Consider the following 13206-nt stretch of genomic DNA (forward strand, 5'->3'; position numbering starts at 1 on the left):
TGTTAGTATTGGAGAGGAAAAAACAGTTGTGCTAAGTATGATCCTTGCTTGAATTTTCACTATCTTCTTATCTGTCTGGATTTTATAATCCTACTAGTAAAGCAACGTCACCTGTAAGACTCCAAACTTTTAAATAAGTTTGTAAACCTGTTTTTGTTGGATTAGTTTTATTACAAAGATGAGAAAGGGATTGTGGAAGATGGGAGGTCTTTGATTCTTGGATGATCTTTAGACTCTCAGACTGCAAGGATAAGGAAAATAAGCTACGTATTTCAGGTCTGTTTGTTTTTCATAAGTAACCAGTTAAAATTAATAAGTAAACTTTTAAAATAAGACGCTGTCCTTAACAGTGCCAAAGTTTCTTAAAATGCTTGTGCAATTTGTTTTTAGTGAGTCGTTCCCTGTCTGTGGCATAAGCTTTGCTCGTTGGTTTTCATTACTTTCTCTGTAACAAATTTCCACTGAGGTATTTTATACCTCTTTCTGTTCCGATTACCAAATAGTACAGAAATTTATGTCCAATTACTACCTTTGATAAATGGTTCTTGTTCTGAATTTTGTCTTTTGAACCCATAACTGTTAAAAATCAAGGAAAGTATCAAAAATCATCTTTTCCGGTGTACATGTGCTAGATATATCAGTTTGTGCTCCTTGATCAATTGGCAGGATTCTTCCTGATCCTGCTTAATTTGTCTTGATTCACCTCGGCTCTTCTCTGTCTAATTGTCCTGTTGAAGTTTCAGTGCTCTGGAAGGCAACACTCATTAGCGTAAGAAGAACAAGTAAGATTGCAAAGCATCAACCTTTCAGTACAAGGTAGATCCTTCCTTCCCTTACAGAGCTTCAGTGAACTGCGCCTTCCTCTAAATCTTCAGTCCTTGTGGTTTTGTTCCAGGTGTGCACTTCAGCGGGAAGCATCAAGAACTCCAGTTGTCTGTATGTTAGCAGCTTGCTTTGGTTTATTTATCCCTTTCTGGATCTGGCCTCTAGATCCACGTGCTGCTTTTAAAAATTCCTTCTGGCAGTACTACAAATTATTTCCCAATTGGGATGAGCTTCCCCCGATACGTAGCGTGGTCCTTAGCCTGAAGTCTTTGCTTACGCTTTCACTAAAACTAAGGCAACGAGAGACTGTTGAAGGGGAATGCAAGTGGTCTAAGACAATTTTTGGTTTAATTTTGGAGCAGTTACTTAGGATGAGGTTATTAAAGGTATTTAAAATGAGGGGTGAGTGCCTACATATGTAAAAAATTGTCCTTTAATCTTCCCTGAGCTTCAGCTTGCTCAGTGTTAATGAGAACTAGTTCTTGTATGAGGGTTTTTCTTAATTATTTTTTATAAAGTTGGGTACAAAGTGGTATGGAAATGGAAAGTATTACATTAATAGGCAGGTTGATCAAGAATACCCTGTTTGATAGGACTCAAAACACTTTTTCAACAGGTGACACATTCAAGTGTTGATGTATAATATTTATGAAAATGTAGTATTAGAATTACTTTTTGGAGAGACATGCAAATCATATTTTAGCTTCCGCTCAAATGTTTGCCTGCCTTTATTGAAAGGATTTGCGATGAAGAGATTGCTGCTGATCTAGAGGTCCAGAAACAGATAGTACCTTTGTGGCAAGCTTGGGTGGACAGTTTACCCCAGCAAGTGACTGACACGAACCGCGGAGCGCAGCCGGCAGGTAGCCTGTTTGTTCTCAGCGGCACCGCTGCTGTAACTTGGATGGCTTTACTAAAGCCTTGCACTGGGGCTGAGGTGTTGCTGAACTGCACTGACCGTGAAGACGCGCAGCCCGAAGCGGTAACACCTGACGGCTGGAGCAGTCTCAGGCCGGAGGAGGTTTTGAGCGATGCTCAGCAGCTCCCACAGCTGTTGCCCTAATGAAAGTACCGCGTGAGGAGAGGCTGAATTGAAACCTCGTTCTTTGATCTGCTGTGTCTTACTTGGTCTGTTTGTGAGAATGTTCTTTCTGGTTTGCTTTTTTTTTCCCTTGACACAGATATAATGTATATTTAGACCAGTACTGCATTAGACATTCATTTGGTTAAATGGTTTCTCACTATATCCAGTACTGCTTTGCTGCATCTGGAGCAAAATTTAATAGAGCGCACAGTTTAGCATTTGCTAAAAATAAATAGGAGAGGGTGGCAGGGCATTTCTAATGTAGCTATGGAAGTTTTACAATAGCTTCTTTATGCAGAAGTCATTTTGCATTTCCTTTGTGTTAATGGAAATTACTTAGTGAAATTCCTATATCTTTGGAGAGAATAGACACTCAAAACTTTTTGCTTCAGATTTTGGTGAAAGGTTCTGTGGGAAGCTTTAAGATACAGATCTGCCACCACAGATGCGTCTTTTAGTCCAGCATTGTCCAGCATTAGACAATTGTCAGTGGCATAAAAAACAGTTTCAACATTGGCATTTTGGCTGGCAACATCATCAGAGAGTACTACGTGGGGAAAGAAATTTGCCCACTCATGACTGTATTTCTTGTAAACCAGGATGGAATCCTGTTGAGAAGGAATTTTTGCTGATTTTGGCACTTCTTGTGCCTTTTTGAGGGAGTACTTAAATGGTCTTTCACAAAAATACATTCTTTTGATTAACTCCATAGGATGGTTCCGTGGAGTAAAGTGAAATGAACTTGCTTTAATGAAGTAAATAAAGTAAATTTAAATGAATCGAATAAGATACGTTTACAATTCTGTTCCATCTTCATCACTTAATGTTAAAAGCTCTTCAGAGTACACCCGTTTGAAGCCAAAGTAGGTACTGCCCTTCCAGGTCAGGCCCATCACAATCCAGTAGGTATTCCTGAGTCAACAGAATGTTGTACTAAATTTTCCAGGACATTAGGGGCAGATGCAAATCCAAATATAAAATATTTCCCGAGAAGAATGTAATTCCTTAATGGATTTACAAGGAATGGATTAACAAGAGCTGCTGGATCAGTGATTCAAAATATGCTCTGCCATATTTTTCAAGGATTCATTTTTTCCATGTGCCAGCTTAAGCGTTTGTGGGAAGAAATCGGAGAGTTCTGTTCTAAGCTCATTTCAGAGTGACAGACAGATACTAAAGGGAAAACATTCGACTCAAATAAGCAGATTTCCTTTATTGATTGTTTTAAACCCAGTTTCCTTTAGCCGCTTTTCCTTGGGAGTGATCTAAAATCGTTTGGAACGGAGAAAGATGGTTCCAGTTATATAAAACCACTATTAGGTCACCTATGACTGAAAGGGGAGGTTGAAATTGGTGATATTTATTTTGTCTCTATCAGGTGGAGATGCAAATCACTTTGTTAAATGTAAAAAGGCAACACTGTCAGGGAAAGAAAAGGCTCTATATGAGAGGATGAGTGATTTTTCTTGCGGGGGAGGGAGAGCAGGGTCTGTGTCTCGGCGTTCATATATACGGAAACCAATATTTATGCTTAAAACAGTGACCTGGAATAAAGACTGTGGTTCTGTAATCGGCTCTGTTCCTGCTGCTCGGTGATACTGTTTCGTAGTAAGCAAATTGTGAATCTTTTGGGGCTTTATTCACAGTTCCATTGGAGACCTTTAACACCCCTCTGGCAACTTGCTTGGTCTGATAGACAATATTCCTTCCACACCAATAACGTTATCAAAAATATTGAAGAAAACCAACTGAAAACAAAACCATCAACATCCTTTAGTTGATCCAATTATCTGTCTCTAAAAAAAGGTTTTAACACCTCCCACATGGAACAGCAGCTTCAGTAATTTGGCAATGATAACAGCGCATAATAGAGAAACATGAGGCTGTGGTATGTGGTAATACATCCTATTTTGTGTACAGGAAGAGTTTGTTTAAGTAAATACATTTTCTTTTTAAGTACCTTTTGGATTAGTTGGTATTAGGTTGCTCAACCCATTAGTTTCATATCGTTACTACAAATGTTTAACTGCAGAAATGATAAATGGGTGAATCGTACCATGCCTGATGACGGCAGATGGTGGCTGAGGCTTCCCACCGTTGGTTTTTGGTGATGTTCACGGCGTATTTGAAGATAGGGAGTAACTGTGACTAACGTGGAGAACAAAGGATTGGACGGCTTGGTTCTTTAGCTTCCACCAGTGACTAATTCACAGCTAACCTTAAGTGTACCGTCATTACAGAATTGTGCTCTGACAAGTCGTGTTAATGATATGCTGCCATAACTTCCCGGGTGATGTTACAACACGGTGTTTTATCAGGAAATTGCACCAGAGGCCTACCATTCAATTACGGCAGGGTGGGTTGGGACATAAAGCAGCCTGCTGTGTTTAAAACGCAAGGAGTTGTTTTCACTATGGAAATGAGAACTCCCTACAAGGTAAACCTGCCGATGGGCTACTGATGAAATTTTAAACTTGATGTCTGTAGCTGCTGTGAACCTCAGAACTATTTATGTATGGCATTTGCATGAGTTCAGCGACAGACCTCAGAAGAGCCCTGGGCACTGCAGATGACCAGATTTGCCCGTGTGGTTACACCACAGCAGCACGGTGCGTTTGAAAACACATCGTTAAAAACCTGGCTATAATGTCAGCTGGACAGACACACACTCGCGTGCGGAGGCCCCAGCCCTGGTGTCCACACTCAGCGGAGGGAGGTGGGATACAGCAGAGAGTGAAGGAATAACCGTGAATTCTGCTGGATATTTATAATACACACGGAGAAGGACCTACTGTACATCAGTACGGAGCTGTTTAAATTGAGGTGGTGGCTGTTGGTACATGGAAAAAAAAATAATGTGTTATGTATTGCATATTACGTATCACTTAAATTAATGGGAAAGGACCATAATTTGCCTTCCCAGTCCATAAAATCTACAGCCAAGCCAGACAAGGAATACTTTGGGAGCATTTATTGTTTTATATCGCTTTTAAAAAACAACTCAAAATAAGCAGCATAATGCATTAATAACAGCTTACTAAAGCCACAAAGGAGATTGTCTTCTGTATTGTTAAGTAAAATATGGAAGAAAATATGGAAGAAAACCTAATCAGAACATTTCAAAAAAATATGGGTCATTTATCTTGCGCCTCCCTGGACACCGTGTCCCCAGGGCTACTTTGGGCACAAACCTTTCCCTTCCTGAGCTCTCAGGGCTGCGCTCACCGTACCTTTCTCCTTGGGCAGCCTCTGCTCCCCGAGCCATTACGTAATCTTGCCGTCATTCCCCTCCCCCCGCTTTTTTTTTTTTCTTTTCGGGCTAAATTATTTGGAAAACGGAAATCCAGTTCGTTCGCGGTATGGTATTTCCCTGTTGCCTCGCTATGTAAAACACCCGACTCCCTCGCTCAGAGGCCGGCGCCGGCTCCGCGGGGGCCCGAGCGGGACGGGAGGAGCCGGGCACCGCCGCGGGCCCGCGGCGGTGCCCGGCTCCTCCCGTCCCGCCCGGGCCCCCGCGGAGCCGGCGCCGGCAGCTGGTGACTGGCTGGTTTTGCTGTCAATCACCGGTCATCCCTCCCACCCCACCTCGCAATCCCGCCTCCTCAGGGCGAGGCGCGCGGTGATTGGCGCGCCGCGCTATCAATCAGCACCACGCTCCGCCCCCGCCTTTCCTCCCTCTCAGGTAGCCCGGAAGATGGCGGCGGCGTCCGCAAGGGTTCTGTGAGGGGAGCGCGGCCGCCGGGCCCGATGCCGCGGGCGGGCGCACCGCGGAGGCGGGGGGCAGCGGCTGCCGGCCGGAGGCGCTGAGAACCGAGAGCCCCTCGTTCGGCGCCCGGCCTCGGGCATGCGGCAGTGCGGGGGGCTCGGCGGCGGCGGCGCCGGGCAGTGGGGGAGCGGCGGTCCGCCGCCCCTCGGACCCCGGCGCCCGCTGGGGCTCGTCCTCCTGCTCTCGCTTCTCCTGGGGAGCGGCGGGGCGGCGCCGCGTCTGCCGGCAGGTGAGGCGCGGGGGGCGGCGGAGACAGCGGGGCTGGGGGCGGTGGGGCCTGCGCGGGGGAGCGGGGCGGCCACGGGGCCTCCGGCTGGGCCCGCGGCGCGGTGGCGGCGGGGGAGCGAGGGGACTGCGGGTTGCCAAGCCCCGTCCCTCCCCCGTCCTGCGGGCCTGGCGCGGGGAAGGGCCCGGCGGGCCGCTGGTCGCCCCGGCGGGGTGGGCTGCGGCCCCACCCGGCTGCGGGGTACGGCCCGGGCCTGCGGCACGGAGCGTACCCCGCTGTGGGCGTCTCGGCCCCCCTGGGCTGCGCTGCGCGCCCGTTTTCCCTCTGCCTTTACCCACGTATGTTCTTTCTGTAGCGGGCACGGTCCGAGCCGGTGCAGACCTCAGCGTGGTTTTTCTTTTCCTTAACTTGGCTGCGAATCACCGGTTCTCCTGTTCCCGGGTGGAGGCTCCACAGGGCCGGCGGCGCGTCCCTCCTTTCCGGGCGGATTAGGCCGATCCACCCCGGCCCCCCCGGCCCGGGCTCTCTAAATAGTCATGTAGTTCACGTTTATTTGCCTCTTCTGTTAGGTAACGCTAACTTCCTTTGATTTTCTTCCTTGTTTTCCTAAAAGCACAAACTAAAAAATACTACTTCTCAATTGTATGAGCTACTGGTTAGAGGTTTATTAGTACTGGTAGGTAACAGCTATCTCTTTGATTTGGGGTTTCTTTGGTATTTCATTGGGACTTGCAAATATAATGTTATTTTGGGACTGAATTTTGTTAGGTTTGGCTTGAATGTGTACAGAGCTTCACTTCTAGCCATGAGGAGTTGAGCAGCTGAAATAGACAATATGTTCAGAGAGGAGGAGCAGTGGGGAAGGAGAGATCTGAAGCACAGGGATTAGGTAATTTGGCTGCTGTTCCACAGAAAGTATCAGAACTGGGAGTGGAACCCATACTTCCTTTATTTTTGGACCTGTGCCTCTTTCCCAATCATTTTTCTTGAGAAGAGCGTTTCTGAATTGTTCATAAGTTATTCCCTCCATCTGCCTTCTTTGTGGTCTTTCTTCTTACTTTCTATAAAAGTAAACTGCTGAAAAAGAGAAAACTGACAGTCAAACCTGTATTTCCTTTGTGACTGAATGATAGTTTTCTCATTTATGAATTACTTGAAGTTTGTCCAAATAACATTAACTTCTCTTTAAATTGTAAGGTAAGACAGCAGAATTGGTTTTGTGTGGGGGTCTGTTCCGTCTTGTCTGTGTCTTACTTTTCCTGAAATGCTGTTAATTTTTCTGTTTAAAGATAGATGTCAATGTCTGCATCCAGTGTTCTCTTTTTTCTTTTTTTTTTTTTTTAAAATAAAAATTCCCCTTTGTTATCAGGACTATGTTATGTACCTTACGAAGGTGGGAGATCAAAACATAACTTCCATGACACTGGTAAAAAGCTTCGCACTCAGAATGAAAAGTTGATTGGACAAAATGCAGGAGACAGTATTAAGATGTTGGTGCTTTTTTGATTATTGTTTTTTCAAAAGCTGAATCAGGTATGTTAAGTGCAGTACTGCTAAGAGAAGTACTTATGTTGTAATATAGGACTAACACAAAATTAATGAGGTATGGTAATTTTATATTGTCTCTGGTTATAATTTTAACCCAAAGTATGTATACATGGGATGTGATCTGAAGTTTAGCAAACTGCCAAATTCTGTCATGGAAAACACAGTGTACTCCAGGAAATGAAACTACTGCTTTCTACTGTATCTTTGCCCATAATAAGAAGCAATGCATTTGGCTTATTTTATTGACAGTTATTTAGTATTTAAACCTTAAAGGCCTCTAAATGAACCTTTTCCCAGTTTCACTGGCATCACTTTTGCTGGGAAGACTTCCTACTGAATGAAATAGTGTGCGCAAATGGGTTTGTGTGCAACAGATTCTTCGTCTGCAACATGTCCTGTATCATCACCACAGCAGTAACCAGTTAGAAAGCTATGAGGACTTTTTTTTCCCCCCTTCATTTAAATAGCTTACCAGTGGATGACAATGAACCTTCTCTGTTGTACTAGGCAAATTTTATAACCAATCTAGAAGACAAAACCGTGATTTTAATTTGCTGGGTTAAGAATCATGAGTTGTGTTTAAAAACAACTTCATGCATATTGTGAATTTCTCTCTCATATATCCCATGACAGGTTGCTTTGATTTCCTGTGCTGGGACTGGCAGGTGCTGATGGTCTCCGTTCTGGGCCTTGGCAGTTTTTCCAGTTCACTGTAATGCTCAGTCTGATACTTACAGGTTATAAACTTGTGAAGAATTTAATGGTCTTTTCATAAAATAATTAGTAACTGGTTTCAGAATTATTTCAGGATCCCACAGTTCTTCACCTAGCAAAAAGGGTTGCTTCTTTGACAGCGGAGAAACATTTTGATGCATGTTGCCCTGAGCTTGTTATAGGAAAGGTGGGAGTCCACAGAAAAAGTAGGAAGATGTCTGTAGTAGTGGTAGTGAACTCTGAGGAACAGTTCACGGAATATACCCCTAATAAATTAACTTCTCTTCCAGGGAGGAAGCTGGAAAGCAGGAAGTGCTGGGCAGGTTCTAGCAAGACTAGGTTGGATTCCTTGTTCAAAAATGCTCCGTTTTGTGGAACTGCTGTGGAAGTATGCCAGACTGTGTGGCTGGGGAACTGTCAGGTTCTCAGGGCCTTCGTTGAGATGAAGGATGCTGCTCTTTTTAAGTGTGGCTTCATAGTGTTTGCAGATGAAGGCATGCATTGATGATGTGTTCTATATTTGTCTTGCCTTTTTGAGGTTATATTTCTGAACTCATGTAACTTTTTTTCTTTTCAACAATAAGGAGAAGAATCAAGGAAATGAGGCTTTAACTGTTCCCCTGGTGGGGTTCATAGCCATTACTGTAGAATGTAGGAAAAACAAGATGTTGAAGTTGCTAATAGCTAAAAATACTTTGACAGCTTAGATTTAATTTATTCTGTGAATGGAAAAGGAGGATACTGATATGTATCGTGATAGTTCTGAATTTAAGGTTTCACTTTATACTGGAGGTGAGAGGTGGGGGCAGGTCTACTGGAAAGTAGTTCATAGAATGAAGTGCTGTAGTTATTTTGAGCCTGTGGAGTATTAGTGATTTTACCTGAATGCATCGGGCTAAGATGACTTCCACTTCTAGTACTGTGTGGCTGAAATAAGGGCATTCGGGAACTACTCTTAAGTAGCAGTATTTTGCAGCCAAACATAGTGCATTATAATGTGACACGTCTGCTTTACTGTGCTAAAGCTTTGCATTTACATTCAGGCTCTCTGTCCATTCTTCTGACTTGGATTTCCATACTCGCCATTAATTCAGCTGCCTCTCCAACAAAGCTGAGAATCCGAATCAGACAAAATATTTCTATAGTCTCTGTGCTATGTGAAGTCTTTGCAAATACAAAGTAACAGGGACTCAAAAATATTTGTATTTTCCTGTAAAACTGGAGTAGGTGGTAGCATTTTGTTGCAGGTGTGTTCAGTTTCATGCTTGTGATGAATTACATAGTCTGTTCAGTTGAATTGAGGCAGCTGGACTGGTGCCTACATGTTTTCTTGGTTTGTGCTGAGAACCTCAGCCTCGGGACTTCCCTGCTGGACCAGTTGGCTGTCACTGCAGTGAGTCCCTGCTGATGAGCTTGGTCGTGCACAGTCCAGGAAGGACGCTGAGGAATTGGTGTATAGACATGCATCTGGAGTACCTAGATGTTCATGCGGCTATATCTAGTGTAGTCAGCTGGCCATAGATGACAAGTTAGAACTTTGAGATTAAGTCACTTTTTTTTTTTTAGTTGTTAAGATGAGCACTGTAGCACATATATACACTTGAGAAAATTGTTGCTTTTGAGTTGCTTTGGCTTGATGTTTCACTTGGAGATCTGTCAGACTGGGGCCCAGTTGTGGTTGTGGCCTGTAGTTTGGTACAATGTAAAATATATGTGACACTTGCACATAATAAGAAAAGTGATTTTCTAAGCATATGCAAGTGAGCAACTCAGATCACTTGAAGTTAATAAAAATCTTGCTTTTAAAGTGGGGATTTTAATTAGTGGTATATGCTTTTCTTGGGAGTAGCCTATCTTTCCACCCCCTTTCAAGCACTAAAGTTGTTTACTTGTCTCTAGATTTCTTTTTCTAAGTTCTGTCCCAGATGCCTAATAATTGTAGAGCTAGAGCTGCGGAAGTGTCTTTTATCTTTTGTTTCTACCTGTGAGATTGTGACTCTTGAGGTAAGAAGCCAAGCCTGCTCCTTGGCCTGCAGGGATGTTCCATGCAAGGCTTTGTTCACAGCCTTGGTCTGTTCTCTGTGCCTCTGGCTGCCGAGTGTCTGGACTTTGCTACAGCTAAAGCCGTCCTTAGAGGAGGAGGGCGTTTTCTGAGGTCGTTTCTCACATCTTGAATGCTTGGGTGTATTTGGTAATTCTCAGGTATTGTTGCAGCCTATTAAGATAGCACTGATTGGAGACAGTCTAAAGGTACATTGTCGTCAGCATCAGGTGCAGGTCATTGGTTTGAAGGCGCCCATTAGTTAGTGCTGATTTTGCCCCAGATCCTGTATAAAAAAAGGAATTTGTGTTACATAGCGAGATCCAGCATTCTATTTGAAGAGCACAGAAGACAAAGTTGTATTTTGGGGGGCTACTGAACAGCTGTCAGGCAAATTTGAATAGCAGTAATTTCTGGACGCTCGCCGTAGTCTGGTTTGAGTCACTACCCACGCTGGACAGACACCCTCGGTCGGGATAACGCCAGGCGCTGCAGAAATAGTTCTCTCTTTCAGTCCTAATGCTCCAGTTCTGCAGCAGCAGGACAGCACATGGTGTGCTGGAGCCTTCCTTAGGTTTTATTTTGGGTCTGCCTTTCTATTTGGTGTGTGCATCCAGTACCTGGGGCTCGATATGGCTCTGGATATAATTTGCAACAGCTTCCATGCTTTTATCGCTGTGTATACACTCTTTGTTTTCACTGTACTGCTGCTATGAAAGGTCTCGAGCAGCATCAGTGATAGCAGAAGCATCCTGTAGACACTTCTATAATCAGAAATGTACAAAGCATGTCAGGATAGCTGTTCCAATCTACGTGTGTAGTTCAAGCACAACCAGTAGCAAGGCATTGTGCCACATACAGCTTAGGCAAGGTGATGGTGTGAGGCGAGTTAGGTCAGTGAATTGTCTTTTGGGGGATTTCCAGTATGAAATGCTGGTACAAAGTAACACCTTGTCCAACACTACTACACTCAGAAAAGTTTCCTTAATGGTAAGGAAACATCACTGTGGTGACTTAAGTGATGTGACGTTTTTAGGACTACCTTTGCACCCTGAGACTTCTTTGGTACAAAAGAGGTGTAGAAAATTTTAACAGTAGGCTTTTGAGTGCTGGCTTTTAAGCTTTTAGTCTGTAGATCAGATCCAGTTCTCCAAAATCAGTCGTTCATCCTATGGCCTGTTCTTCTTCCAAGGGATCCTTTGCCTGTGAACAGGGATGAGAAATAGAGCTGAATAAGCTCTTTTGGCAAAATGCTGCTGCTTGCTTTCTTTCCCACACTTCTTAACCCAGTCGTACATTGGAGCTGGAAATGCATCTACTGTAAAATCAAGATTCTAGAAAGTCTCGTCACAGGAAGATTGCATGTATGGATTCCTTTTACACCAACAGAAAGAAATTAGTCTCTTCAAAACCTGTATATCTTAATAGATTGTATTCCTGTCAAATGTGAGAAAGAGGTACTGATGTTTTTGTTTCCATGCTGCAAGTACTTCTGATGGTTTGAGATACCATGATGTATAATCTTCTCATGCTTCTTTAAATGATTGTGGTCTGCTCTGTCTAAAAAAAGTCTACAACTCCTGTGCCTCACTGTTGGAGAAATGATGTAGCAGATGAGAACATACTGTACTTGAGCAGGAATTAATTGACAAAACCAACATCTAGCAGTATAGAATAGTGTGCTCTGCAGAATTTCTTATATACGTGTATATACATAGAGACACACACACTTAAGAATGAGGTGGTACCTTTACAAGATAATAATGCTACCCAGATTTTCCAGAAACACTGCCATGAAGGTATAGGGTACATAATTATTCAACATGCATATTTTTTCCCTTGTCTTAAGATGCCTTCGTGCAGGCATGAGATTCTAACACTGAAACTTCAAACAGATCTCACTTTGTAAACACTTGAAGTACTAGCCTATATTTAGTCCTTATTAAAATTGAGCAGTGTGCTGTTGTGTGAGTAATTCGTTGACATTACTGGGAAGACTCGGAAGGTAATAGAGTAAGGACAGAAATGTAAAACTAACCCCAGCTCACGGTTTTGCTAGTTACTGACTGTTCAGCCAGCACTCAGGGCAGGACAAATGTTCGGGAAAAGAGAGGGTGGGAGCTGTGTTCTGAGGGAGCTGCACCGGGTGAGAAACCAGTGTTGCCTTAGGATATGTAGCCTGTGTCTCCCTGCCCTGTAGAAGCTCACTTGAAGCACACTCTAAAAGTATTTAGGGGGAGCATGGGATAAAAGAGTTTGAAAAGCGTTGGCTTAGATTGCAGGATAGGCTTGTATTCTTTGTAAGGACAAATGGGAGGACTGAGATAATTTGCCAAGGATTGTTAACGTACGGAGTTATGCATCCGGTTGGGATATGAAGTAGCTGATATTTCTTCTTGAAAGTATTGTAACTTGTTGCATAGAACAGTAATGATTTCAGGGACACGTGTCTGCAAAACACATTCAACTATGAAACTGGCTTTTGTCACTGTAGAACTATATCCAGAACACACGGTGGGTGGGAGGGCTGTGTCAGAGGCATTTTTTATTGCTTATGGGGAAAAACTCTGTAGGAAATTGCCGCTTGCTGTCTTCATTACCCCTACTTCTGATGATTATCTGTTGTAATAAAGAAGAAAATCTGGTGGTTTTTCAAAACAATTGTCTGTGCACATGTGTTGGCCTTTAATCCTACCCACCTCCCTCATAAGGGACTTAAAATAATAGAGTTCTAGGATAGTACAGGGATTGTAATGGACAAGTTTAGTAGAGGGGTGAAATGTTTGAATTTCTATCTAGAAGAATGTAGTAACAGAGGAGCCTGTATGTGACTTTTCATTTTATTTTATTTTTTTCTTCTACTATCTCTAGAAGTCTTGTCATCTTACTTGCATCTCTCTAAGCGTGAGACTTTGATTTAGGCCATATAACACAATTCAGATGTAGACAGGAAATAGTTTCATTGACAAACTGTTAATTAACAAACTGTATTCAGTAAGATT

The 13206-nt window shown here is 43.3% G+C and overlaps 1 protein-coding gene across 3 annotated transcripts in view; it reads left to right on the top strand.

Annotated features, from left to right (window-relative positions):
* The first annotated feature begins 5602 nt into the window (after positions 1-5602).
* LMTK2 (lemur tyrosine kinase 2) overlaps positions 5603-13206 on the top strand; it is a 43613-nt gene continuing 36009 nt past the window's right edge. For all 3 annotated transcript variants that reach the window (XR_012588706.1, XR_012588707.1, XM_074597553.1), the window contains exon 1: positions 5603-5904. Coding sequence is in view for 1 of the 3 variants with exons in the window: in XM_074597553.1 (XP_074453654.1) it covers positions 5754-5904 (151 nt within the window). In the remaining 2 variants the exon portion in view is untranslated. The remainder of the gene's footprint in view (positions 5905-13206) is intronic.

This window comes from Larus michahellis, chromosome 8, assembly GCF_964199755.1.
Source record: "Larus michahellis chromosome 8, bLarMic1.1, whole genome shotgun sequence".
Classification (NCBI taxonomy): Eukaryota; Metazoa; Chordata; class Aves; order Charadriiformes; family Laridae; genus Larus; species Larus michahellis.